Source organism: Hermetia illucens, chromosome 6 (assembly GCF_905115235.1).
Source record: "Hermetia illucens chromosome 6, iHerIll2.2.curated.20191125, whole genome shotgun sequence".
NCBI classification, from domain to species: Eukaryota; Metazoa; Arthropoda; class Insecta; order Diptera; family Stratiomyidae; genus Hermetia; species Hermetia illucens.
Window position 1 is genome coordinate 19,132 of NC_051854.1, and position 25,173 is coordinate 44,304.

The following is a 25,173-nucleotide window of genomic DNA, read 5'->3' on the forward strand; positions in this document are numbered from 1 at the left end:
TTTCTTTTAAAAAATAAATGTAGAAACGAACACGGAAACTTCTTTCTAAAACGAAAATTACTTGAATTGTAAGCTAAACGCGTCAATTAGGGAGCTTCGTATAGGAAGAGCAAAAAGCACGTTTCAGCAGATATTCAATAGTTTTGCAGTTTTCATAGAGAATATCAAACTGATTCAAGCGTTAATATTAATGACGTTAATAGAGATTGAGTATGTATTTGCGTTAAGTCGACAAAACAAATTCATGGAGAAGAGATGGGAAAGTCGAGTTGGTTTGGTGGCTAACATCGTTCGTTCTATTTACAGTACTGGTTCGTTTTCAGTGAGTCACAGTTCTTACACAATTGTATTTATGAAGGAAATAACCAATTTAAAAATTTGTATTTGTGCTATGTTCGCTATCCACGATAATAGTATGTAGTATGTATAAAGTATATAAAGTAAATATGCACATATTCACATTACAAAACTTAATTCGAAGGAATATGTTTAGAAATGCCAATTTCCATAATTACCGGGTCTCTTACTTCCAATATGCAATGTCACTTGCCAAGGAAACCCCATCCTCTCTATATAACAGGAGCGGGGAAACTTCCAAAGTTGCAGCTTTCAGAGACAGCAGCTGTATTCTTAAGTTGTAGCTCTTTTGCAAAGATAATGTACCAGTAGCAGTATCCTGCCAATATACACGCGGTCAGCAGGTTTCATTTTTTAGTCTTTATCTATTCTTGGGTGAGATACACTGCTTCAAGAAGTTTTTTCCGTGTTTTTGCTTCTGTTCATTTTCTACTACGATATTTTAACTTTGATTGATATATTTCTTCCAAATATGGTCGGCTTCTTTATTACTTGTCCTCGCCGTTCTTGTCCTTCATATAGTCCCTTCGCTCTCATTTAGAAATCCCAGTCTTTCTGCGTTGAATCAGCGTGTGTACTTTAATGTGATTTTCCGCAACGAACAGACGGCAGCTTGAGATTTATTATATCCCGCATCTCGGCGTAGTGAAACCACCGTTACGGAGCATATCGTATTTTACGGGGCAAGCGCTGATGGGATGGAAATCTAAATGCAACCCTTTACTTGCGCCTCGCCAAATTCAAAACAGGTGGTGTAAAACTTTTGGCATGATAGCTAAACTCCATGAATTAGCACGTAGATCGTCCCAATGATACTGCATTGGTGTTGTCAGCAGGATATTAGCAATTGAGAAAAAGTGAAAAATTCTTGTGCAGCAGTGCGACATACGAGTATGTATACAGATGTGCTTTGTGTCAGTGCAATTGGGGGTAAAATGAGTGAATTATTCTTGTAATCATATAACGGGTTAATATTGCCCAAGTGATTTGTAGTCAATTGCCCCCGATGGTGTTTACGTGTTGTAATTTTGGGCAACATATATTGATGAAAGCTTAATACTAATTACTTTGGAATTTAACAAAGCAGCTAATTGATGTTAATTGATATTGGGGAGACAGCCACTGATAGTAAGTTTCAGACGATATTAAATACTAGTATTTTTCTTAGAGCATTATTAATGTTGCTGTTAAGGATCCGCGTAGAAAATTTCTGACATTATTTTATACTGTAATGTATGCGCATATATTTACATTAATGGAGATAGCCGGTGCATAAGCGACGGAAACATCATACATCACAATTTTACAACGCCCTTCTATATTATTTTACCCCAGCTAAAAAAAGTACGATTAGAAACTAGACAGCAAATGGTTGTCCCCCGCTTTGTATACATATCGTATATCAGTAATTTTATTCCCATGATCTACGGTCATGTACCAAATGTAGTTTACAGTTGAGATTTAATTCATGCACATCATCAAAATTCTAGTTTATCGGAAAATTGGAAAGCCTGGAAGTTTGTTCAATAGAAATTCAACTTTCAGCTGTCTTATCACTACTTATAGTTTCTCAATCGAATGGGTCCACATTACATAATTCAAACCAGTTGAACAAGTTTTTAGTGTCAACGAATTTTCAGGTGATAGACAGACACTAATGGAACTGGCTACGCTGATTGAAAATTTCAATTCTAGCAGCTCACTTAGGTGTATGGCCAATATCCACAAAATCCTCTCAACTTACTATAAGTGAAGGCAGACATTGTTATTCTGAAAAAAATGTGTTTTTCGGCACATTCAATTTTCAGGGGACTTTCAAACTATGTCCCAACTAATGTCCCAACAAGAGTTAAAGTATTAAATGAAGGTTATATAAATGAACATATGCGGCTAACAAACATAATTACATTACATACAAAATATAACTTAGAAATATGTAGATGTATTCATATCTTACTAGTTTATCTCGAAAAAAACTGATGAACAACCCACCAGTCCCTGATTCAGCCAGTATTATCCCTACATGTGATGCGATTCCTTCATTATCTTTTATAGTAAATTTCAATACTATTCGAAGAATGACATCAATGCCCTGCAAATAAAATATTATTTTACGGCTCTCAAATATCAAATTTACAAATTTTACCGCAGGATTTCTACCGTTGATTCAGAAGTCAGCTCGCTTTTCAGCACATACCTACAATTGTAATAATTTTTTTTTAGATTCTGTTTCAAACATCCTTTCAAACAGTGGGGAATACGTATATTTTGTATGTACACACACATATATCTATATAGCAAAGTTTTGAAATCGGACAAATGTGATTTATTTATCAAGCATGTGTGTCAAAAGCATCGGAAGTCACCCTCCAACATCATCTTTATAATAAATATGTCTTTTTCTTCTATATGATTTTCATATTGTTGATCCGTTGTATACGCACGTATATTTATTCGCACAGACAAATTGCCATAAGCGCATATACATACATACGAGAATACATGCTTTTTCGGGTGCTTGTCCCTTTTGTTGCGGCAACTGAATTTCAAATTGAGTTGTTTTGATTCATGTATTTGGGTGTGATCCCAAGACGAGTTTTTCAATTGTTGAAAGATACCAAAATGTTCTGAGCATTGCAAACATTTCGGTTTACTTTGTATCATGAGCGGAATGGACTCAGTCTGTCAATTTACTTACTCAAATATTGATATATTTGCAGAGGATGGCTCCGAACTTGTACATTTCGAGAATTGTTATTTCCCCGAAATGTAAAATATCATTATGAGTTCGGACTCCAAATCAACCTTACTCTTTTGCTCTACTAGAAAAGACAGTTTATGTAATTTTATGATTACAAATATATGATCTCCGAAAACAGGTCGGAATGTGTTTTAAGAAGAAGTACTCGTATAATGGGGATAACATTCAAATGAGTTTCATTGCTTAACAGAACATTATTATTCAATTCACGTTGTTCAACTCGGGAATTATGTTTGTGTTACGAGTGCAGAGAGGGAAGCCAACCCGAAAGGACTATCAACGGTTTCCATATTGGGTGAGTGGAGAGCCATTCCTAAAGCCCAACATCTCATTCAACAAATCATTGGGTTATCTTTCTAGTAACATGTATATATCCATAATTATGTTACAGTGCGAATGTTGCTACCTCGCAACAAACTACGACACCAACTGCGTTGCCCAACTTGACTTCGTCGAATTCTGGTTCCATCTTTTCGCTTTGACTCACGATGCAACTAATGGTTATTGTTAAAACAAACACTACAACAATAATATCCGTTATGAATCGCCAATTTTTTTATTGTCTATTTGAGTATCTTCTATCATGTAAATAGTTCCAGATATGTATTTCTCCCGGTGTGAGTTTTTTTTTTTGTTTCTTCGATCTTCACTGTGATATTTAAAGCGATTTGCATATTTACAAACCGTTTGAATCACTCATATGACTTGACGAATGCTAAATTTTAGAAACTTTTTTCCGTATTACTCCTAATTCTAACCTTTAATGTTGTCAACCTAGAAATGTAAACGTAAAGAAAACGCATTTGCCTTTTCCAGCTAAATTTTCGGTTTATCTAAAACTCCGAGAAATATATGTACCATTCTAATGTGTAGATGAATTTTGTAAGGATGGGCGCGACTCTGTCTATTGTAGGCGCGCCCATCATTTTACTTTTACGATTTCTTGCTAGTATAACGAAATTCGAAACACATTACTACTTGGCATGATTAACAATTTTCTAATCCAAGTCGAAAATAGCATTGTGGATCAAAATCAGTATCCTTCAACTACGTGCGCAATTTTCCACTAAATGATCTATTACTTCACGTGAGTGCAATAATCGATAAATCTCGAATCACGGAATGCAAATAGGGATTTTCGGCTACACCTTAATGATTGTTTGGGAGTGTTTTAATGATTCGGGTTAGTACCACCAACATTTTACTAAGTCTCAGCTGTACGGATCGCCATTGGAATATTTACCAATCATGTATGTTACCTGTGTCGTTCCTAGTTGTAACTCAATGCTTTGATGATTAGTATATAAGCATACGATATCCTATATACTTCAGTATTAAACGAAGTTGCAACGTCATTCCCCTGCAGAGCAATGGCTATTCAAGAAACTCATTGGCATGAAGCTGTTACATAAATTTTGCTAATTAATTTTCCTGGTATACACATGCATAGGTGCTTGAGGCAGATATGGAATTTAGACGAAAAAAGACAGCGGTGATAACATATAAAAACATTCTTTGAAATAATTAAGACTTGCCTTTTCTTTTCGCTAATAATATTTATTAACCTTCCAAATTCCGATATTTCGGGCACCACTTGTCCCCTTCATCAGTGCTACAAGACTTGCAAGGTCAATATTACTAGCAAAAAAAGCAAGTCTTCTCTTCTCTAGTCTCTAGAAACACCGCGAGATTACACTTAGAAAAACATTCTAGTCCAATCTCATATTTCTTGCAAATGAAGCACTCGCCCCCAAAATCTTTGCTGTATTACGTACATATAACGAAGCGCAGTGCTTACACATAATTCCATGTAAAATTAATACACTTATAATGTAAAGCAATCATTCGCCGTTCCACACATGAATAAATGCATAAAAGTTACCTACTTAATCAAATGATATAGAGAGTTGAATAACTTCGCCTGAAATTGTTATCTTTCCCGGATCAACATCTACATATTTTCATATGAGATACCGGGCCGTCAAGATGTTTACTCCCTACTTTATGTACGATAAATACAACTCAAGACTCGCAATCATAATTGATTTGGGAATTATATTCTGAAATTGGTAAATGCTCAAGTTTTGAGTATTAACATCAATATGAATTTCAAGCACATCACAAATTTTATACTCTTTGTATCTACAAATTCACAAGCTCACATTCATTGCTGCTATAGGACATGAGATGATTTATTATGAAATCTACTTCACCGGGAGATAACTTCAACTCAGTGTTACATTAATGAGAATCTTTTCATTACTTCGGCTTTAAAGATATTGTATCTAATTCAACTCGATTTTCTTTAAACTTGGTGCGGATTATGTAAGTGAAACTTTATGCTGCCACTGATGATGACTAATTCGTTCATTTCACAGTACTATCGCATAACAAAGCATTCCTTTTCAGTTCCTCATTGCTAAATCGCACTGACGCCTCTAGCATACTAAAACTTCCCAACCGTGTCGTCTATGGCCATATAAATAAGTCATTAATAACGGGGACGACTGTCCATGACAAGCCGCTGAGATGAATTTCACTGGAAGTGGAATAAACTTTACGGAAAGGAAAAATCATTTTCACTTGTCCACGAAATTGCGATTGAACGCTGTCCATAATTTGTTGGACGAGAAAATTAGAGGGTTAGCAAGAAAATATTGTAAGGCAAATGATCCCATAGACAACTACAATACGATAATATAATAGAACGGAGAGGTTAGGCATATTCAAGGGAAAGGAGCTGTCATAAGTTCATCTTGATGTGGATATGATTTGAGCTTTTCCTTTTTTTTCGAGATAGAGTTAAATAGGGTGCTCAAATAATACTGTTGTTTTGATAGGGTCATCTTAAAGCATTCAATGGAAGGTCATTTGTACGTATACGCATGTAGTTTGAATGAGTGGCTGAGTTCATTGCCAGCATCATTTCAAGAAATAGCAAGTGGAGCGCAAACATTCTCCTCATCGAATTAGATGCACTGGGGAAATGCTTTTTGTACAGTGCAGTAGTTTAGAATATTCCACATGATTTCAATCTTCCCCAACAGAAATTATTGATTTCTAAGAAACGAAAGTTAAGGATATAATTCGTGGAATATAGCATACATCATTTCTGTTGTATGTATATATTTGCTTGCACAAACAACAACAAATCCACAGTTTTGCTCAACATCTCGATCTATGAAAACATTGTTTTGAATCAAATTCTGTTAAGCTCCCGACTGCAAAACGACATAAATTCTTAGAAATCTTTCGGAAAATATCTAGATGTGTCTAAAATTCTTCCCGTTCGTGATTTTATCCATAAAACTTTTAAGGGTATTTTTCGAATCAGAAAAGTTTTTCTTGTATTTCCAAAATAAACGAACGATGAGTGGTTGCGTGAGTGGGTCTGTTCTTCAGTCAACGTTAACAAAGTTAACATCATCATATTTATTATTACTGTTGAAGAATCATCCCCATGAAGACTCAACTTGCGTGGTGGGAAGCTTCATCACATCCCATTAAATAAATCTCAATTAGCTGGAATTATAAGATAATTAGTCCTTTAGGCGTATGATGAGTGGCCTTTGTCTATGATGTTGAGTTACTTATGGATTTGAGATGCTTCTGCTTTTTGCTTTGTTTCCAACGAGTCAAGTAATCTCGAAAGATGTGTTTGACACGCAAAATTATCTAATGTCATGTTTGCATTTGAACAATTATTCAACTTGTGTGCATGGTTTCAACCAAATTTACATTGCCAGCGAGCGTATTTGATTGGGAGAATATTTTAAAGTATGACTTAGATCATAGATCATGCTTACTTACCAGAAATCGGTTCACAAATCGATGCAAACTGCTGAATATATATTATGTTTATTGTGTTAAGCACATGAAAATCAAAATGCCGTTGCTCATTAACATTTACTAAAGTAATATTGATTCATTTCCGCACTACATCATTAAACATACGCTCATGTAATTTTAGCATTTGGTTTAATTTCAAAGCGGGTAGCCATTTTCTCTTTGCACACTGTATCTTTTAAAAGAATGTCATGTGTTAAGTAGACGATGATTCGACATATGGTTCATACTTGGTTTCGAATATAAGTAGAATGTAAAAGTAACTTTTGCACTAGTAAACTACATGTACTAAAATATTTCACATCATGTAATGTCACCTTTAAAATTTTGCTGTGTCGGGTTGTATTAATATTCTAAATTATAATTATGTGCGATTTTAGTGTATTTCCTCCCATTGCATGGAATTCATAGTAAAGTTTTAACCGTTTCTACGAAGTACGAATTCAAGGCCCACTCGTTTGACCTACATTCCAGGAAGGCAATCTACTTCCATACATATATAGCAAAGCTCCTTTCTTCCACTGCTATTCACTGATCGCAACATTCAGAGGAATATAGCGAAGCTATAAAGAACTGAACTGAACTTTTCCATGTCTTCCTACATCACGTTTTTTCCAACAACTAAAAACATCAGAATATTCAACCCATCTTTTCATGACTTGGATTTCCACTAAGGCAACGATGCTTTGCTTTGAAACAAGTACGGGTGATATGTGAAAAGATTCTATCCGTTTTCGTATATGTGTGTACAACAGCACAAAGATTCATGTTATATATATATTCAGTGAAAATTTCGAATGAAAAACAAAAGAATTATAAAATAAGAACCCACACACCTTACGCAATGTGTATAATAAAACTGCCTCTTTTTACACATAGTCTAGCAAATAAGTTGTAAATACATTAATTTCCATCAGGAGCCTTAATGAGTTTGCAAGATTAAACAGCGGTCAAGTGGCACAATTCCAGGAGCACATTTTCATATGTATATGTGGACCTGTTACATGAGATATCTTGAAGTACCACAAGCTTATATTCATTTTGAAAATTCCCCAAGCCTCTTAAATATGCTAAGATAGAAACATTTGATTTATTTGTTTCAATTATCTAGAAATTCAAAACAAGACTTTTAGATATGAGTACATAGCAAGAGCTTATAGAAATTTAAGTGTAACTGTAACAACAGAAAGCTGGAAACGAATAAAGCATGATGTGAGGGCGTTTGAGGAAAACAATGTTGATATGAATGATTTCCAGTACATGTAGTAGAAAGGGACCTCATAATACAAATAATATCACATATAAAACATTGCAGCTATTAATATTGTACAAGGTTCTGGAGCAAAATCTCCATCCAGAAGGTTTTGGATCAACTGGGAACGTTTATTGATTATAATAGGATGCGTGAGACAAAACAGCTCTGCATTTTCCAAAATAAAGTTTTTCAGCTAAACATATACTTTCAGAACATGGTGTAGATGGATGCCCTCATAATAAAAACACTTTTAGGTAATCATTATTCAGAAAGAAACACGTACAGAAAAAACTGCAGCAAGTTCAAGAAAATATTGATCACTTGTCGAAAGTTATTTTTATAGACGAGTCATTTTTGGTTTTCTCAAGCTGTGGAAAGGATATGTTTTAATGAATGTTAAAAATTAATCCAAGGCGCCGGAGATTTGTGTTTAGGGGTATCTCCTAGCATAAGTCTTTGATAAATTGATTCGCTACTCTAAAATCCTACAAATCCAATTTATTGCAGTATATTGTAGTTGTCATATGAAGGGCATGACGCGTCAATCATATGTATGCGGTTGCAGTCTCGGTTCATGGCTTGCATTCTTTTTCCAATGTTCTACACCAAGTAGCTCTAGGACGACCCACTCGCTGGCCACCTCTGGATAATGAGTTCCATTGCATGGTGTAATCGGGAATGGTTTGGCTGATATTTCCCAATTTGTGGCCTATCCACTACTAATCCCGTTTCCTTATCAACATGTTTACGGGCACTTGGCTAATTCTGTTGGTGTTTAGAGAGAACGAGCAGATGCAATCAGCGTAGTGGAACTGTTTGAGAAAAGATGATGCTCCATTGAATTCTGCAACGTTCCCGGGCCAAGGTAACATGACGGATGTAGCATGTATTATTTTACGTTATCACATTTTACTCTGATAATAACTATTAGTTTCTCCGAATTCCCCCCTCCCCTGCGTGGACATTCCACTTTCCTTTCTGATCACACTGTCGAAAACCTTCTCGAAATCAATTAAGAAGTGGTAAAGGTGCGATGTAGGCAAATTCCTCATACTGCTCCACATTAATCCGAAGGGTGTTACTGCTTTCGTTAAATTTCGCACACTGCTCAACAATTATCCTAAGAGTGTTATCGTGGTCGGTACAGAAGGATCCGCAGCGGAAATTAGCTTGCTCTTTGTCAATCAGGTCTTGGAGTATCTTTGCGATAGCGGGAAGTGTACGAATACCCTTTTAGTTGTTACGCTCAAGACAGGGGCTGACTTGGATTTTCCTCTAAGGCAATGATGCCGTGCTTTGAAATGAGTACGGGTGATATGTGAAAAGGCACTGTCCGCTTTCGTATGTGTGTGTACAAGAGCACATAGCTTCATGTTATATATATATGATGGCCTAATACTTATCGATATTCCAGGTAGGTTATTTCGAGTTTTTGTCGATTGCGTAGTAAGAAAGAAATCAATGCAATGCATTGATTTTGGGGCACGATACTGTGTTACCCTCCGAGCAGACATAGTAATGACAGACAAGCGAAGGTCAGCAACCATCAGATGGTGGTCCCTTACGGGACCGATGTCAGCAACCCTTTTCTACGTACATTTACTAAAACCTGCAGAAAAATTGCAGGGCAAAAACAATCAAACTTGGCTTGTTCAAAATGGCGATGGCCTCAATCTTCAGAAACAAGACTGCATGAAATGGAAAGATAAAAATGAGATTAGTAGAGTCATCAGATGCCGACCCGAAAGAAAATGTTAGAGTTTCAAATACTGATTAATTACTAACCACGAAATTGCATTTGTTGCCTATTAGCATATCAGATATGACGAAGCTCAGTACCATAAGAAAATAAGAAAAAATAATTGCTTTGTTTATGCTCTATAACTGAATATTTCCGTTTTGAGATATATGCTAATATTTTCTAGTGTCCATGAATCATGCAAATTGAAATAAGTTATTGAATTCAGTAAATTACGCAGTATATGAAATCAAAAAATACTTTCTTTCAAAAATTATTACAACATAAAACTTCAGCCATACTTAAATTCATCATATTAAAAGACTTACTTTTATATTAAAAGGGTATTCATCCGTGTGTAGAAGCTATGCTGCCAAGCTTGTAACTTTTCTGGCTCTTGCGAATTTAAGCAAATATGCCATATCTTGCCGTAAAATTCAACTTGCCTTTCAGTAAATCGACTAAATAAAGAGGCATTACCATGATCGTCTTCTGTAGAATGTGTTTATTTTTCACATAAAAGACTGAAAATGTTTTCAGAAGGAAATAATAAAGTGAACAGCCTCTTCAATGAAAAGAGGAAGGCAGGCTAAGTTAAATCCATATCTGGATAAGGTTGACTTCCTCCCATTTTTCCTTCTCTTTCCTTAACACGACTGTAGCGGCATCAACCTAAACTAAACAAAATAGAGTTTTTAAATGTAAAGTGTTTCCCGGAATTCTAGCGAATGGCCAGAGGGAAAAGTTACGGTTTGCTTAAAGGGATATTTTTCCCACCGCACTTTTATTGGAAAATTTATATTATAAAATGCATCTATATGTGTGCATATGTATAGATACGCTTGGTCTATTGTCATTCTAAATGTAGTGTCCTGCATCCATCAGATACAACGTTTCAAATTTCAACAGCAAATTGCTGACGGTGGGGCATTCTAATTGCTTCCTTGTCATTTGCATAAAAGTTTTTACAACAGAGCGAATTTAGTTTTAACAAAGGCGTGTTAATCGAATTTCGCTGTGGGACTTCCGTATTTATAAGATGGAAATATTGAATTTTCGTTTACCATAATAAACCTGAGAACAAATTCCTGTTAATCAGCACAAAAGCAATCAGCTTGTCGTTATAACTGCATCACCTCGATACATGTAAACTTTTCAACATTAAGTCTATAAGAAGCTACTATTATCATAGTGGTGAATAATTTCATTGTAAAATTCGCCAGAACATACCATTTTTCGCCGTTTGAATTACTGGAGAACAATATAACAGAAAGTACTCCATTGCGATCAATTCTAGATTAATTAACTAAATCAGCACGATGAAAATATCTCAAGTTTCACTGGGGGCTGGGGAAAGAAACCCCGATAAGAAACATGCGAAGTAGTTGGAAAATGCCAGACAAGTGAAGCTGAAATTCAAAGAAAATATGAGCTAATTTATGGAAAATTAAACACGGCCATGAATTTGGTTGATAAAAGGATCAAAGTGATAAAGGACGCATGAACCGCTACAAAATTCGAAATGAGCAATGGACGTTAGAAGCAGAGTATCCAAATGATTCCACTTACACATGACGAACTAATTCAAGTATTAAGAAAATCATCTAGTGAATGAACAACCATTTAATTTCAAATTTAAGAGCTATATAAAATCTAACAAGCCTATGGAGGTGAAATCCTTGGTTACGGAGAAATAAGTAGCCAAATTCAGTAGTATTAAGTATTACAATTTCACTGGCCAAATCTTGAAAGAAGCATGGATAAAGGAAAATTCTACAAAATGAACCCCTAGAAACCGTTTTAAACTTCGTTTATGAACAGCACAGTATGTCTGGATACCTTCGATTTTTACCGGTACACTGACTTGAGGCTTTAATTTAAAATTCGATCTATTGTAAGAAGAGTGCCTGAACTGTGAGAGAATGGAAGCATACCACCTTTCTTACCTGTTAAGGAATCTTTGAATCTCGTGTGTGAATTAAAAAGTGTCCTATACGCACATTTCCTGGTTCCGTGCAGTTAACGGTTTGTTATTTAGATTAGCTACTGATCCTGTGCTTCGGAAAAAGTTAATAAAAAAAGGATAGGATAGGTTTTAGCTTTGATGAAGCCTGCAAATCCTTATCATAACTCAACTTAAGTATGAATCATTACATACTTAATTACAGAAATAGGTTGGAATATAGGAAAACAAAGAAACTATTTTAGAATAATTAGAGGAAACACTTTCTACAGGATTTTAATTTTCTGAACTTCTGCGTGCAATGTTATGAACGTGAATTCTTAGTTACATAAGGAACTAGTTCTTACTACATAAAGAAAGTAAACACTTAAAATTCACATCGAATTACAATTTTTTATGCATGTATGTACGTGGACTTTTAGATCTATGAAAGTTTCACCTGCTTTTCTTTTTGCTGTAGGGTTTTAAATACGACGTCTACAGCAACTCATTGCCCCCAACGAAAATGCCAATAATTTGAGGAATTAAGATGGCGACATAGAGATATAACATATCAAAGCGTCTAATTAGCAACTGAAGTGTCAGACCTACTAATTATCTCCATGCTTGTTTACACCATTTCATAGAGTTGCATTCTCAAATAACCTACTAACAATGATGGCATCCTTTACTATTATCTCGTTTTAAGCAGTTGCTCGTAAAGAGGAAGTCAACAGAGAAAAGGCTATATACGAGCCTCATATAAGTGAGGGAACTCATTTCTTCTTCCTGTTACTGTAAACAAATTTGACCAAGTTGTTGCCGAACGAGGCGATAAATACACTCAAGGTGGAAGGAGGCTAAAATTCAACGTAAAACTTTCTTAAGAACAGGGAGGCATAGGTTACTGGTTGTGACAGAGGAAAGGATGGGCGATTTCGAGAGAATTCGTTTAGTAATCCTTGGAGGCGCCGGTGTAGGAAAAAGTTGTGTTCTTAAACGTTTTCTCTTCAAAACATACTCTGATAAGTATCGAGCAACAGTGGAGGACCTTTACAACAGAGAATACGATCTAGGCGGAGTGACCCTTAAGGTAAGTGGTTAAGTATAAAAGAGAAAAGAAAACAGTTTGATTCCAAATATAATATAAGCCATTATCGAACAAAGTCCTTATTTATATAAATGATCTAGCTATAATAATTGCTTCTATTCGAAACAATTGGAACAGTAAGTAGCCTGAATGTGTACATTTTGACATGAAGCGCAAAAAGTAATAGCTTACAAAGCAAGTCACGGGAAGAAAAGAAGATTGTGTATGAAGTAAATAATCAAACTGATTTTTATATCTCAGCTGAATTTTTATTAGAGAGATAAACGTGTCCCTCAAAAAGCAAGTATATAATTAAGCAAAAAACTGTGGCAATATAATTCGCTTAAGTAACATCTCCGGTATAGGTCGAATGAAAATATCGCATATATAACAAAGATTAAGTGTTTCCTTTGCTGTTTTTGCTTAATTGAAGAATTTATATAAGCTGATGCTCGAAAAGATCTTTGCCACTTGCCTACGAAATCACTGACTAAAGAACCCAATCACAATTTATAGGAATACCTATAGTATACCATTGAAGTGTTACTTTAGGAGGGATTTTGATATACCAATAATACAGATCCCTCCCCTTTTCCCTCAGGCTGGTGAATGTGCACAACTTTGTTTCATTAAACCTTTCTTTTGTTTATATGTAAATTTATTATAATGGCCGTTTAAAGGATTTTGCTTGGTATTAGTTCAAAACAGAGAAATCATCGTAGATTTCAATACAATATTCATCTCTTGTGTTACAACAATGTCGAGGCACCTGGGAAAATACTTAATACTAGATACCAGGTTGAAACATATGCAAGTAGGGAACATAATAAAGTTTTTGCCAGTTGTATGCTTGCATGACATACTGTAGTTAATAGGTACATTATAATCCGTAAAGGGACACAATGGTTCTTTTAGAACGCAGTACGACGTTCCTTGGCAGTATTATTATTACACCAATGTCAAATGGCTGCCAATTAATGTATATAAATAAATAAATTGTTATTAAAAAAATAACCCCACACAAAACTTTTAATCCGAATATGTAAAATAATTCTAGCCAGCAGACTTTATAGGTAAAGGCAAACAAAGTTTTCGTCCAAGTAATGCTTTTATGTATCTTGCTTTAGATTTAAAGATGTAAGGATGCAAATACATAGACTTCACTTGCACATATACGCAAGAAGCTTTTCCTTTATTTGATCAATGTTTACTTTTTTTCAAAAGGGGTTTCTGTAATTTTAAAGAAATTGCCATTCCTTAACATCCACTTGAAAAAGAAACAGGCAGGGGTTACATTTATTATGAACATTGGAAGAGTACTCTTTTCGTGTCATTATCTCATATATTGGAATTTAATTTCCTTAGAGACTATTGACTCAATGCAATCTTCACCTGTTGGTCGATGTTCTTACAAAAACTTCTCTAATCTCCAAATTTGCCGCTTTTGTTATCGAAATTGATAGTGCTTTGATTTTGATGATAATTTTGGCACTTTCTAGTTGACACAAAGAAATATCAGCGCTGAATTAAAACAAAGCAAAAACTGACTTTACCTCTTCGAAAATCTTTCATTTTTTACTTTCCTTGTAGGTCGATATTTTAGACACTTCTGGGGATATGCAATTTCCTGCAATGCGACGCCTTTCAATAGCAACTGCTCACGCATTCCTACTCGTCTATGCAACGACATCGGCTCCAAGCTTCGCCTGCGTGAAACAATGCTTTGAAGAAATTCGGGAACAACGTGCAGATTTTCAGGTTAGCAGTTGTACAATATTGCCATTCTGTCCTTTGAAAGTCCAAAGTTCAACAGAAACTTCAAAGAAATTGCTAAAACGCCTTTTTGTGTACTATTGCACAGGACATTCCAATCGTCATAGCAGGCAACAAATCGGATTTAGCCCAAACCCATCGTGAAGTTCGACTTGAGGAAGTATCAGATTGGGTATATTGCGAGCTACCCAGACTCAGGTAAGCTAATGAATAAATTTGTATGACAGACAAATGTGATGTAATAAAAATTTTCAACACTTCTGTTATTTTCGCACATTTTTATTTCAATTATTGCGGGGATTATATTTTCCATCCGCTAGAAATGAATACCCTATTTGATATTGTAGTTATTTTCCACATTCAAGAATCGTAAATCCATTTATTAGCATATTCACTCCTCGCAACATTTAGGGACCTCAAGAGATTGGAAACATGAAAAACTTCTCTTAAACATACATGGACTTCTGGAAGATATTTTTTAATTTTAAACATGAACTGGAAATCAAAATTACATAATGACACTATTACGGAGGATAATTTCCGCTTGTATGAGGGCCAAATATAAACCTTCCTAAATAGAGGCAAATTTAGAAGACATATCGGCTGTGAATTTTTTTTTCATAATTTGCACTGTTTAGAGAACACAATATTAATCAAATGTCACTCTGTCTGAATTTGGAAGTGTATTTATTTTGCCACAAAGTGCTTTTAGGCATTAAGGGACAAGTAGGGATCCCAAGTATATTCTTTTCATTTTCAGAAAACTCTCCAAGCGAATATACACATACATACAATATATCCTTCCACTAAAGACTTTTCTGCTTCACCGAATCATTTAGAGCAATTGAAATTTTCCGTCAGGTGACCCGGAAAACTTCCAAAAGAATGGCTATATCATGTTACCATGTAACAAGCCGTTGCTTATGGACAAACGAACAATCTCAGCCAGAAGTGCACAAACGATGTACCAATTTCCAACTACAGGAAAATGTGTTAATCACGAACTAACTATATAGAGGCATCCTGCCATGTGACCTGCTTTCGTCGAATGGTGAGATAGATAGATTTGAGTTGGTAATTAAATTTCCTTAGATATTGTTTTAACATGATATTCGTTATTTCCACCTTCTAACATGGAAAATTGGTTTGAAGTGAATTGCAAGATGCTCACTTCATTGTATAAATGACGAATCTGATCTTATTAGCTGATTGAGTTCCTATTGCTCATTATAATTTTGGTGAAGCAAAAAACATGTAAATGGATGAAAATATTTTATATGAATATATCGGAATTGTTTCTCTTTTTAGTAGGGTCACTGAAAATTTCCGCTTCCTTGTTTTTCTTTGAAATCAAAATGTAAAACGGAATTAGCTTCTTTAGGGAGTATACTTTGAAAAGTTCATAATTCTGTTACCTTAAACTTAATACAAGGCAAAGTTCTAAGTTCCAACTTCTTTACTTCTCGTCAGTTACATAAGAAAAGGATGAATTAAAGAATACTTTAGGATGTCTTCCTATAATCCTTATAATCTCTAATTTAATAACAGTCGGGAAAAAAGGGGAAAGTTTCCGTCTTCTTTACGGGGTTAGACAACTTTAGCGAAATAACAAATGAGGATAGTTTCAGATTTTTTCAGTGGGACAATGAAGTTATTCGAAATTCTGAAAACTGGTGAGGAGGAGGTGAGGTTTAACGTTAAGTCGTGCACAAAAAGCACAAGTTTGCGAATTTTTTTTGACGACACAGTTAAAATCTATTTATTAAAATCAATGGGGGACATTAAAGTATGGCATTCGAGGAATATTGTGTAAAAATTTCAGGAGGAAATAGTAAAAAATAAAGCAATGAAATCAATTATTCGGAAGCATCTCAAAAATAAAGCAGAATTGCGGTGCTCCTCATAACTCGGTGCTGGATCATTTGAAAGTATTAACAAATTTGAAAAAGAAAACGTGCTATCATGTATTATGTCTAAAGCACTTTTCTGCTCCTGTCTAAGACAAATCCTGTCTTTTTAAGTTTGTTTTGCAGCTCCCCACTCCACCCGATTTATCGCGCCCATACATGGGCGCTGGTCCACTACTGATTCGCATGCTTTGTTTAATAAAGCAAATAGCCTACATTGAAGACGCAGGCTGCCACATAAGCTGGAATTCATCGTAAAACCATCTTTGCTCAGATCTTCATAGATAGGCCTGATGGCATCCAAAACATCCTTACTATACCTGCGTTTGAACGAATCCAATGCATTCGCAGCTGCAACTTTTTGCCATTTGAATCAAGAGTCTGTACTGAGTCATGTATGAGACGTGGTTGCTTAAATCGCTGTATCTTCCTTAGTTCTGGTCCGATTCATTTCAAATCTTGTCACAATATTCTTGAAAGGTTCTCCATTTAAAAAATGCAAAAAAGAAATTTCAAAACGTCACCACTCCTCCTCTACGCCACCCCCCCCCCCTTTGAAATTTAAATATTTCCTCTACTTTTAGTTATCGCTCGAGCCTGTGCTCATGAAGTAATTCAGCCTACTATGAAATTGACTAACCCCGAAACTCAAAAGACTCTAAAATTTTACACCACCAATAAAATCTAATATAAGGCATGACTTTAATGAGTTTATGAAACCTTTTTAGGAGCATTTACGTTCTCTTTCGAGCATCATTATAAAGAAAAGCGCATTTTCCATATCCCTGAACCAATATTCTCGATCCCAAATTAATGACATATTCAATCCAATAAAAAAAAAGCTTCTGTAAGTGGAACATGAATATTTATACTCTACAAAAAGGGCAAAGATTGTATATATTTTGTCCTTTTTCAAAAGAAAATCCTACACGAGTCTTCTCGAAGAAAACAGGTATCCTTTCGTTAGTGAGTAATATGGCCACAAATGAGGGAATCTTGCAAATGTAGATGGATAATACGAAAGTTTCTGGAGTTATGGAGGGTATTTTGAAATTGAGGATATGAAGTTTTGGTTATAGGTATGTTTACGCTAAGTTCTATTTAGTACTTTGTGGATATTCATTTAAATTGTTTGTATAGTATTATGCTCAGAGTTTAGAATTAATCTTAACTTGAACAGCGTAAACCATAGAAAATAAGCTTATAGTTTACAATGATGCAACTCACCATTGAAAGTAATACATTAGACATTGGTTACAATAAATATGCTTCTACACTCTGATGAAGATGAACATAGCTGCTTGTGGATAACAAATTGTTCATAATCGGAAAACTAAAACCAATTTAGGGGTAGGCACTAAGTAAAAAAATAAATAGGCTCTATGCGAAATACGGAAGCCTATCTGGCATTCCTACGCAACCTGTATTTATTCCCTTTTTTTTCAGGGAAGCTAACCCCTAACTTGCCGAGTTAGATATGTGAAGACTGTACTCCCAAATGCTAGGAATTAGCAGCACTGAATATTACAACTTTCAGCTTACCCAGATTTCTCTGCGGATCAGTACAAAACTGGTCCAGGTATGGACCCTAGTTGTAGAATTAGCACGCATACGTTTCATTAATGTGCATAATATTAGCCACATATCATGTAGAAAACTGCTTTTAGGGACATGCTATCGAAGATACTGTCCAATACGCCAGAATTTTCTTTAGATACCCACTGTCTTTGGCATAGTTAGGTAGTAGAGAAAACCTTAGACATTAATATTACTACCGATGTGTCAAAATGATAGCCCAAAAAATGAAAAGAAGAATTCAACTTCTGTAAAATCGAGAAATCATAATGTATTGACTGCGAAGGCTGATATGCTACGGCGTATTCCTACGCACTTTTTTGTGGATAGAGAACGATTACTGCACAGTAGACTTGCAGAAAAACAAAGCGACTATCTGTGAGTTCTTTTTTTTTCATTGAAAGAAAAACCTATTAAAGTAATAAATATTTGAGAATACGTTCATACCACCTTAAAACGAAACCGCCACAAAGATTGGTTACGCTTATCCCGCTCGCAGTCAATGTGTTAACATGACGAAACCCTGGAATGTGTACAGGATGCGATAAACACGGTTTTTGGGTATAACGTTTTTATAAATCAATGAAAATTTTACACTAATTGAAAGATTATGAAGTTCTCTAAAATTTAATTTAATAAATACTGAAATTTATTGCTTTTTGCATTTACAGAGACTTTCAAATGTTTTCGAAAGTTAGCGATGGCCCCGTAATTTTTGGGGTAATTTGTATGTAATTTGGTCTCGCGCCTCTAGCAAAGCTATTTTAACCATTCAATTGATGCGTAAGATTTATCGTACACCTTGGTTTCTAAAATCTCGTAACGGAAAAATCGATTGGGTTTAAATCAAAAGAACTAGACAGCCATGTATCCTGGTCCAAAATGCAGGAAAATTGTTTTTAGACCAGTTTCAAACGCTTTGCGCAGAATAAGCCGGCATTTATTCTTATTGGAAAGTTCAAAGTGCTGATTTTTTAAATGGTTTTATACCTATTCATTACGGACTGTAAAGTACTTTTTGGTACTTTGATTGATTTTTTCATTCGTACAGAATAGAGAAACAATATACAAAATCTTTTATACCTGAAGCGTCCAGTTTCCAGACTTGTTTTAATAATTTTACGCAGAGAAAATTCGCTAATTCCAACTGATTTAGGTAATGCAAGCATTGACTCTTCTGGATTTCAACCAATCGGCTTTCGAATTGTGTTAATGTTTTTTGAAGTTATATCGGCAATTGGCAAATCACTTCTTGGGCCGTTTCTCACTCGTCCTATGTCGCTGTAATATTTTAAGATGTTATATGCACTGTTGTGCGATATTTCCAACTGCTGCTGCTGAAAATATAGAAAAAAATAGGATTGTAGAGAATTTCACGGAATGTTTTGCTTTCTTGACTGTATGTATTCTGCCAGCCATTTTGTCGCAGAAGGTATTAGAATTTATTAAATAAACGTTTCATAAATTCTAAATTTAGGCTTAGAGATTGTGCCATTGGAGAAGAGTCTTAACTTAAATTTATACTTGCCTTCGCCGATGCACTATGAATGAGGCACCAATTTATTGAGTGATCTATTTTACTTTGCACTAAATATAAAAGTAAATAACATTCACTCCAACCCTATAAGTTATTTATCCAAGGAGAAGAAAAAAATATATTTCATATGACTTAAGTTTAATTTGTCTTACTCTCTAGTGAACATGCAGCGTAAATGAGAACATAAACCCATATATAAATATGTGTATATTGAATTTATAAGTGGAAGCTTGAAATTTGAATGCACGTAATTTTCTCTTTTTATTTAATCTAGGGCAAAGGTTATGGAGTGTTCGGCTAAGGATGATTACAATGTGACAGAATTATTCAAAACTCTACTGTCGCTGTCAAGATTCTTACCTGTAGGTAATAACGAAAATACATCTGGATTAAAACGTAGATCATCAGCATACGTCAGTGCAACTAGTAAAGGTGAGACACAAGTGTGTTGCCACCTCTTAAAATTCGATGATAACGGTATATCCTGTATCATATAATCTCTACTGCGTTTTTTGTAATATGAATCATTGTTTGATTATAATTTACTATGATCTCCTTTAAAACATCCTACTTCAGAGTATCCAATTTTGATAATAGAAAACTAAAATTTATACCTTTAGGAAAAGCAAGAATTGGAAGTCCGTCAATATCCACTACTAGCAACACTTCAGTGTTAACGTCAACCTCGGCAATAGCAGACCCAACAGCCAGTGGAGAATCAAGATTGAAACCCCGATCGAGGTATATTTTCCGCTCTTATTACTTATCTATTGTTTCTAGCTATGCATGCTTGAAATATGTGCTCATTGAGTACACTGGTTATCACACTGCTTATCGTACACTCTACATCTATGAAAGAGCCTATCTTAAGCTAAATGAATTTTCAGTTATTAAAAAATGTTTACTATGATTATATTGTTCAGTTTTGACAAATATTTGCCGTTTAGAATTTTGTTAACATTAACTTCCAATGCATAAAGGCTATCTTATGGACATCGATAAAATTACTTTACCCTAATTTGACTCAAGTACTCATGCACAGCTGAGGCGACTGGTATCTGAGGTCAAATCATAATACAAATCCCACTGCCACCAGGAGATTTGAACCGTGATCTTCCGTATGACATCCTTGAGCTCTAATCATTCAGCTATCTGGACACGGATTTAAAAAAATCCACTCAAAAATTCACATTCAGCATTCTTGAACTGGCTTTGTACTAGCAATATTTCAGAATAACAAAGTTGTTCACTAGAAAAATGGCGTAATATACCAATATGTAACCGATCTTTTTCTCTACAACTCTACAAATAAAAAGCAAAATAAATCGCGCTTTTCGGAAATAATGATTATTACTTAAGAATAAAAAAACATATCAATCTTGTTAACATATTTACAAAAATTTCAGATCTCTTATACGAAGATCATCGCGCAAAGCAAAGCAACAAATTCAAAATGCACCAACAGATGATTGCAACGTGCAGTAGGAAAGAGAAACGGACAAATTCTCTTTTTAATCAGTTGGATCTGTCTTTTACTTTTCTTTCAAATGAGAGTTAAGATTATCCAGCATAAAGGTGCTCAAATCAACTTGAGATACGAAATAGGTTAACCCATGATCTCCTTCCAGAATCTTCTAGGATATAATAGTTGACGTTGTATACAATAAATTTTCTAATATATAATAGCGTTGTTTTGTTTGTATAGCTGTTTTTGATTGCTGTTGTAAAAATTACCATTGAAATTCATTATGGCGTTATTTTTTAAAAGCACTGATACATTTTCCTACAATCCTACAAATGTTCATATTAGATTTACTCAAAACTAAGGTGAAAAAGATGTGTTGAGGCTACGTGTAGCTTTATATATAATATAAGTTATATAGTTAGGAATGCGGACATAAAAGCAGATATTTGGAAAAGTTTCTAAAAGAAAGCGACAAAGGGTATGTCAGAATAACCCTTTAGAGAGCAAACTCCGCGCATACGTCGTGTAAATACATTGTTTGTCGGGTGTTTCCATAAATTATTTCCAGATTTCAGGTTACAAACAGAAGATATGAACGAATCGTCCAATCTGCACATACATATATTATGTAACTACATTCGAAGCACGTTATTAATACGCAATGTTGTTGGTATATTGAAAACGTTTTTTGCACTAAAAAGCCGATTGTTAGTTCGATTTTTTGTTAAATATAGTGTTGTAAGTGGTGATATTTGAAAAATGTAATCGAAAATGTGGCAAATTCAAAATGAAGTAACTTTCTTCTAAAAATGCGCATCATCAAATTAAAAGTTCTTAATAAACATTTCATGAGAACTTACTTCCAAGTAAAATTGCTCGTTTCGAACATATTTTAATGTGAAATTTATCAAAACTGAGGAGACTCTTAGCATGTATAATATTTAGACAAATACGGTGTAAATAAGAGAAACGATGCAAAGTGAATTGTGATGAAAATATTAGATATTTGCAGTTAAAATTATACAACAAAACTGAAGGATATACTAGTTCTTTTCCTCCATTTTGAATTGAATAACAGGAAATCACTAACTCTACTTTCCATTGAATTTTTCAACCGAAACTAAACGCATTGGAACTAGTTATAGAAAGAAGTGAGTAATACAATAATTTTGAAATTATATGTTTTAACTTATGTTCCTATTTTCAATTAGGTATGTACTTATATACGTATATTTGCAAAAGATTTTTGATTAACGCTGACGAGGTGAATGAAGTGGTGAAACTAAATTTTATCATTGAATGTCCCCCCAATACATAAGTTATAATGTTTACATTGTTATATGAGACTGCAAATATTTATACAAAAACTATTGCAGTCTAAGAATGGTGGTAACAAGCGTGGAGCTGATTCTCTTAATTCTTGGAAAGTGTCACATGCTCCCACATATTTACTTCTATCATTTAATATAAATGCTACACAGGTTGCCGATTTTTTACAATATCAATAGGAACCAACGTACAGAAAGTAACGTTCCATATAATACACGCAAAATGCAGCACCCTTTAATATCTTTAACATTTGAGCAGTCAGTCAAGATTGTTAAATAACTAAATGCTAATATATATCGCGGGGGCATTAAAGGTGCAGGTAATTTTTATTAGAAATTAAAATGCGAAGTAAATCGAGAACTTAACTTTGGAGATATGCATTGTTGTTAAATATAAAATATAAGAATATTCATATTGTTTACTGAATCAAAAATGGTTTCTGCTGTTAGCATATTAAGGTAAGACTTTTTGAAACTACAGTTGAGTAGGTTTGAAAGTTAAATAAATCAAAACAAATCACTACAGAAAATACAAGATTAAATTAATAGGGCCAATCCAAGGCCCAATCATATTTGATAAATGAATAACAAGGACACACAATTATGGAATTGAAAGTTGAGATCTCACGCAATTGAACTCCCTCCTAGATATGACTGAATATTTGCCAACTTTTTTAACAGCCTCACTTTATAGCACAAAAATCTATAAGAACGCACCCCTAAATCAACTTATATATGCCACTTTTTCATGCTTTTATACAGTGGGTAGGCATTTTAAAATCGACTTAAAATTTTCAAACTCTGTAGAGTTCGATTGTTACAATTGTCCACTTCAAACACAATAGATTAAATATTGATAATAAGTTGCTTAAAGTATTTTAAGAAAGTGTGATATGAAAGATTTTCAAACTCATAATAAAAACGGAAAAATAGATTTGCTAAAGTTCTGCCTTGTAATACCGAACTGATCGAATTTTAAGGTAGACAATGTATAGCGAGAGTCTTCGAATTTTTATTTTTCAATTTAGTGAGCAGCATATAAAAGAATTTCGCCCTGGAACCACCGTTCGATCTAATAATTGCGGTTGTTAACATTGTCTTCATAATTTTGTTTTCAAATAGTAATTTTTCATGAAATAATAAAAATTTAACATTTAGTGGGAAAGTTATTACACTGGCAGCTATTATCAAAGAATAACATCATTCCAATCGTTTGAATATTTTGAAACAAATTACTTACATTACTTGGAATACGAAATCGAAAAACGCAATGTTGAAACTGATGTTTTGCACGACTACATACCGTAACGAAAACTTTAAATGCGTTGTCCTTCGAACAGTAATTGAAAATTTTATATTTTTCTTAAGCTTATCATCATATATCTATAAAAGGTTTGGAAATATTATAAATGCGTTTTTTAACTTTGAGTAATGAAATTTGTGATAACTTGACAACCAATGTCATTTCATTATAAAAATAAATGTTTGATCGCTAGCTCTTGTATTTAAGGAACTATTTTCAATTGGTTCATTCTTCTTGATATTATTGTTAGGTTGCGTTTACCATTTGGTGCTGTGTGGTAGTGTGCAGTGCTCGTAATTTAGCCGAAGAGGCAGCATTATCTCCAATTATCGACGGAGGGAAAAAATTGACTGCTAAGTAAAAATAATTATGATACGTTGAAGTGATGTTGCCCCTTAAAGTGGTCTTTAGCCCAATATCTAGGAAGTCGACGAAACTCATAATCAAAACCACTTGTTAAATCAAAATTACTTCAAAATAAATATCAAAGTACCTCTTATACCTGTATAAGTATCTAGTATTATCACTTAGCCAAACAAGGAAGTAAATCAAAAACAAAATAAAGGGGATCAAAATGTAAAAGAACTGGCATATTTTGAAAATAATTATCCAGCAAATCCGTTTATATTTTTAATCTTTGAAAATAGCAGTTTCAAGGCAACTCAAAGTTTTTCCACATATATGTGTATTTGAAAGTTTATTATCCGAACTGTCATTTGACCAATTAGCGTAATTTGTGAAAATTACATATTAATCATCTGAGTGTTTGAAAGAAGTATCATATTGATCAATGTTGATATGTTCAATATAAAATTAACTAAAGAATTTACTGGAGTATTAAGAATACGATGAGCAGCCGTTGAGATCAACTAACTTATTAAAGATTGTTCAGTGTATCGTGTTTAAATCAAGGAATTCCAATTCTGAGACGAATGAAACCATTATTAGCGCTCTACACAATTATAATATAAGACCGCGTTTTGATTCAAAAAGCACAATAAAACGAAGAGTAATTTATTAATAATAAAGTTTTCGCTGTTGAGAAAAACTTCTTTTTTTATTTCATCTGGAATTAATTTTAGAATCAAGGATTGATATATTGAGTAAATTTTGACCCTTGCAGGGATGTTATTTTTCGTCCCTTGCATAGTGATGCGAACCAATAATTGCCAATCCGGCGACTGATTCAATTTGAGAAGTATATCTCTTGGATCCATGCATCAGCCATCCAACTGGGTAATGATAAAATCCACAGATTACGGTCAAGTTAAACCATTAGTTTAACAGCGTCTGAAT

The 25,173-nt window shown here is 34.3% G+C and overlaps 1 protein-coding gene across 7 annotated transcripts; it reads left to right on the forward strand.

Annotated features, from left to right (window-relative positions):
* Positions 1-282: 282 nt before the first annotated feature.
* On the forward strand, positions 283-25,173 carry LOC119660469 (GTP-binding protein Di-Ras2). 7 transcript variants are annotated; one of them, XR_005250429.1, is made up of 8 exons: positions 283-1,485; positions 12,381-12,992; positions 14,580-14,747; positions 14,851-14,960; positions 20,056-20,213; positions 20,402-20,522; positions 21,188-22,397; positions 22,458-25,173. XR_005250429.1 is itself a non-coding variant. In XM_038069053.1 (8 exons), the coding sequence occupies exons 3-8, from the start codon at positions 12,828-12,830 to the stop codon at positions 21,264-21,266; spliced, it is 801 nt and encodes a 266-aa protein (XP_037924981.1). In that variant the 5' UTR covers positions 283-832; positions 899-1,485; positions 12,381-12,827; the 3' UTR covers positions 21,267-25,173. The 7 variants fall into 7 exon arrangements, 6 of the variants coding, with proteins under 6 accessions (XP_037924981.1, XP_037924983.1, XP_037924980.1 ...); XM_038069053.1 differs by having other exon boundaries at positions 283-832; positions 899-1,485; positions 21,188-25,173; XM_038069055.1 differs by having other exon boundaries at positions 283-732; positions 899-1,485; positions 21,188-25,173.